At 48.1% G+C, this 3,750-nt stretch overlaps 1 protein-coding gene across 3 annotated transcripts; it reads left to right on the top strand.

Moving 5' to 3' along the window:
• Window positions 1-68: 68 nt before the first annotated feature.
• On the top strand, window positions 69-3,477 carry PPCS (phosphopantothenoylcysteine synthetase). Of its 3 annotated transcripts, XM_038557671.1 has the most exons (3): window positions 69-609; window positions 778-881; window positions 2,618-3,477. In XM_038557671.1, exons 1-3 carry the CDS (start codon window positions 102-104, stop codon window positions 2,939-2,941), a joined length of 936 nt encoding a protein of 311 aa, XP_038413599.1. In that variant the 5' UTR covers window positions 69-101; the 3' UTR covers window positions 2,942-3,477. The 3 variants fall into 3 exon arrangements, with proteins under 3 accessions (XP_038413599.1, XP_038413600.1, XP_038413601.1); XM_038557672.1 differs by lacking the exon at window positions 778-881 and having other exon boundaries at window positions 329-609; XM_038557673.1 differs by lacking the exons at window positions 69-609; window positions 778-881 and adding an exon at window positions 897-1,099.
• The last annotated feature ends 273 nt before the right edge of the window (window positions 3,478-3,750 follow it).

Here is a 3,750-nt window from a genome sequence, read left to right as displayed (position 1 = left end):
TGCGCGGGGCCGGGCGGGCTGCGGGCGGGGGCGGGGGCGGGGGCGGGGGCGCGGCGCGGGCGGCCCGGAGCGTGCGCGAGTGCGGAGCGCGCCGGGGGCTCATGGCGGAAGTGGACCTGGTCGCCGAGTTCCCCAAGCCGGCGGACGCGGCGCGCCGCGGCGAGGTCATGGCTCGCTTCGCCGCCAGGCTGGGCGCGCAGGGCCGGCGCGTGGTGCTGATCACGTCCGGCGGCACCAAGGTCCCGCTGGAGGCCCGGCCAGTGCGCTTCCTGGACAACTTCAGCAGCGGGCGGCGCGGGGCCTCCTCGGCCGAGGCCTTCCTGGCTGCGGGCTACGGGGTCCTGTTCCTGTACCGCGCTCGCTCCGCCTTCCCCTTTGCCCACCGCTTCCCGCCCCAGACCTGGCTGTCGGCGCTGCGGCCCTGCGGCGCGGCCCCTCCGGGCTTGCTGAGCCTGCAGGCCGAGGAGGATGCTCTTCCGGGCTTCGCGGCGGCTCTGCGCAGCTACCAGGAGGCTGCGGCTGCCGGCACCTTCCTGGCCGTGGAGTTCACCACCTTGGCGGACTACTTGCACCTGCTGCAGGCTGCGGCCCAGGCGCTCAATCCGTTGGGTGCGTGCCCTAGGAGTTCAGGGTTTCCTGCAGGCGGAGCGGCCTCCCCAGGCGCTGCCCCCCTCACCTCCTCGTTATCCGCAGTCTGACCTCCGGGGAGCCTCAGCTGGAAAGGAGCCGACCCCATACCCCACTCCGATTTATTACACCCTGTGCTTCTCTCCGCAGGCTCTTCTGCGATGATTTACCTGGCTGCGGCCGTGTCAGATTTCTATGTTCCTGTCTCAGAAATGCCTGAACACAAGATCCAGTCATCTAGGGGCCCACTGCAGGTGATGGGCGCTTCTCTTCCAGAGATCTGATCCCCCATAATCAATCTTGGGTTAATTCCCTCTTGATCTGGAGATGGCCTTTCTGCATTCCGTATGTGCTAGGCGCTAGGGATACAGAGATGACTAAGACACCGCCCTCCCTCAAGAACCTCACAATCTAGTGAGGGAGCTGGACACAGACATAATTACAGTACAGAGGGATAAATGCTCTAGTAGAGGTACGTACAAAGTGAAGCCAGAGCATGGGGTGAGTGCATTCTCGGGGAAGTCAAGGAAGGCTTCCTGGAGTAGATGACACAAACTGGGTTTTGAAAGATGAACAGACTGTAGCAAAGCAGGGAAGGTCCTTCCAGAAAGAGAGCAAGTTGGAGTTTGGGAACGAGCAGCGTGCTGCCAGCTGGAGTGGTTTGGTGAGGCTGGAGAGGAGGGAGAGTGGGGGCGCAAGGGGGGCGGGCAGACTGCAGAGAGATGCTCTCGTAGATTTTGTACTGCTTCTTAAGGAGCTTGGAGCTTAAGTTTTCCTGTGGCACTAAGGAAAACTAAAGAGAACGAGGTAAAGTTTCCGTTTGAAAACATTCTGGCATCACTGTGAAAAGTGCATTAGAGAGTGAGTGGCGGGTGTACGTTGGCAACGTGACGGTGGTTGCTGTAGTTTAAGGATAAAGGGCGTGGGGTGGGTGGCTAGTGGTGTGGTTGAGATGTGGAGGAGATCTGGCGTCTTGGAACCTGAAAGAATTCTTCGTTATGATCCAAGCAGAAGTTAAATAGGAGACACTCTATCTGTGGGACACTTGGTGACTTTGTAGGATACTTCATTTGTTCGTTTCTTCCACAAATATTTATTGACTACCTGCTATATGCCAAGCACTGTAGTAGGTCCTGGAGATAATGCAGTGTAAAGAAACGTACTGCGCCCTTGTGTGGCTTATAGTCTTCAGAGACTATACGTAAGTCAGATGCATCCTATGTTAGTGAAAAATGCTAAGCAGAAAAATTAAGTGGGGAATGCATATATAATCCCTGTCACACTTGCTAACTTTCTGAAATCCTGATAGTTACCGTAGTAATTTCATACTTTTAAAATTCTGGGAGCTTTAGCTTATCCTGTATTTCTTAGTTCTTAAAGGACACAAACCGACTCAACATTCTTAGGAGGGATCAAGAACTACCGTAGTAGTAGGACTTTCGATCAAATGAAAATAAAATCAGTTCTGTTTCTTCAGTGCTAAGATGTGTTATGAGTGACAGTTTTTAAATGGAATCCAATAGCCATTCTACTGGCCCAAGAAATATTTTAAGCTGAGAGGTTTAAAAACCCAACTTGAATTAAACTTCTGCCAAGGTCACATTTGCCTTACCAATTTGCGCGAATAGATTATTTGCATTTTATTTGAGAGTGGTTTAAAATAAGGGGAATGTTTTAAGAAAATACAATGCTGTTTTCAGAGCTCTGTTGATGGTGATCAGGGTGGTAGGGCAAGGTTAATTCACAAGACGTGGTTTGTGTCAGAATTTGTATGAAGCCTTGGAATTAGGTATCCTTACGAACCCCACAGAGCCAAGGTTCTTAAGCTAAGCATTTAAAATGCTCTGATAAGTTTGACAATGAGAAATCCCACTTAAATTGACATAGCCAAAAAATCTGAGTCCCTGCTTCCTTAGTTTCCCATGAGACTGACCTGGTAGATAGATAGTGACCTGTGTTTGCTTATTAAACTTTTCTTTTTCCGATACAGATAACAATGAAGATGGTGCCAAAAATGCTTTCTCCTTTGGTTAAAGACTGGGCTCCCAAAGCATTTACAATTTCCTTTAAGTTGGAGACTGACCCTTCCATCATGATCGATCGTGCACGGAATGCTTTGGAAGTTTATCGACATCAAGTGGTGGTGGCTAATAGCCTTGAGTCACACGGGTCCTTTGTGATTATTTTAACGAAAGACTCAGAAACCAAGATACTGCTGTCAGAGGAAGAAGCAGGAAAAGGCATAGATATAGAAAAGAAGATAGTAGATGACCTTCAGTCTCGACACACAGTTTTTATACATGACAAAAACTGAAGTAAAAAGAAAAGCCTTTGTTTGTAGGATCAAAAATTGTTCAGTGGATCAGGGCTCTTATAAGTGGTAAAAACAAATCCTTTGCTATCATAAAGACAAAAAAATGAAGGGAAAAAACTGTGAGTGGTATGCAGATGAATATAGTTTGGTATTTATCTTTTAAAGATCATTTCATACTCAGTAAAATGAAAAAAGCAAAGCAGTTATGATCAAACCACCTGACACACTCACCTGATTATCACCTGGATTGTGAAAATGAACACGAACTGTTGCTCACCTTTTAAAAAAAGAGCTTATTGGGAATTATATTTCTCAGAATCTACATGTGAGGCCTGAATATCAACCTTCTTCATATTATGAGGATTATGGATGCATGAATGGCCATGCCTTAACGATCAAATATTTCTTGATGGCCTACTATGTGGTAGGCCCAGAGGATTATGAGGATTAAAAAGATGAATATATATGTCTCTGGGAAACAGATGTATGAAAAATAAAGTGCAATAAAGTGTGCCCAAAAGCCAACACAATGGAAATGATGTTTTTTGGAAATTTATCAAAGGTGGGAGTACGAGAGGGAGGACACTTCCCTTAAGACAGATTACCTGTAGAATGACGAGCTTCCCACTACATTCACTTTTTGCTCCTTTTCCTAGATTGACTCCATTTGAGTTAACAGTCTATCTTTCAAATATTTTGGAACTCTTCTTAAGGGAAACTTAATCTGACTCCTACTTGGGGCCAGGAAGGGGCCCATACGTGACTTCTGCCCTGAGGGAAGCTTTACAATGTGAGGAGTAGGGACTTTG

The sequence above is a fragment of the Canis lupus genome, chromosome 15 (genome assembly GCF_011100685.1).
Source record: "Canis lupus familiaris isolate Mischka breed German Shepherd chromosome 15, alternate assembly UU_Cfam_GSD_1.0, whole genome shotgun sequence".
Lineage (NCBI taxonomy): Eukaryota > Metazoa > Chordata > Mammalia > Carnivora > Canidae > Canis > Canis lupus.
This window is presented reverse-complemented; position numbering and strand designations above follow the sequence as displayed.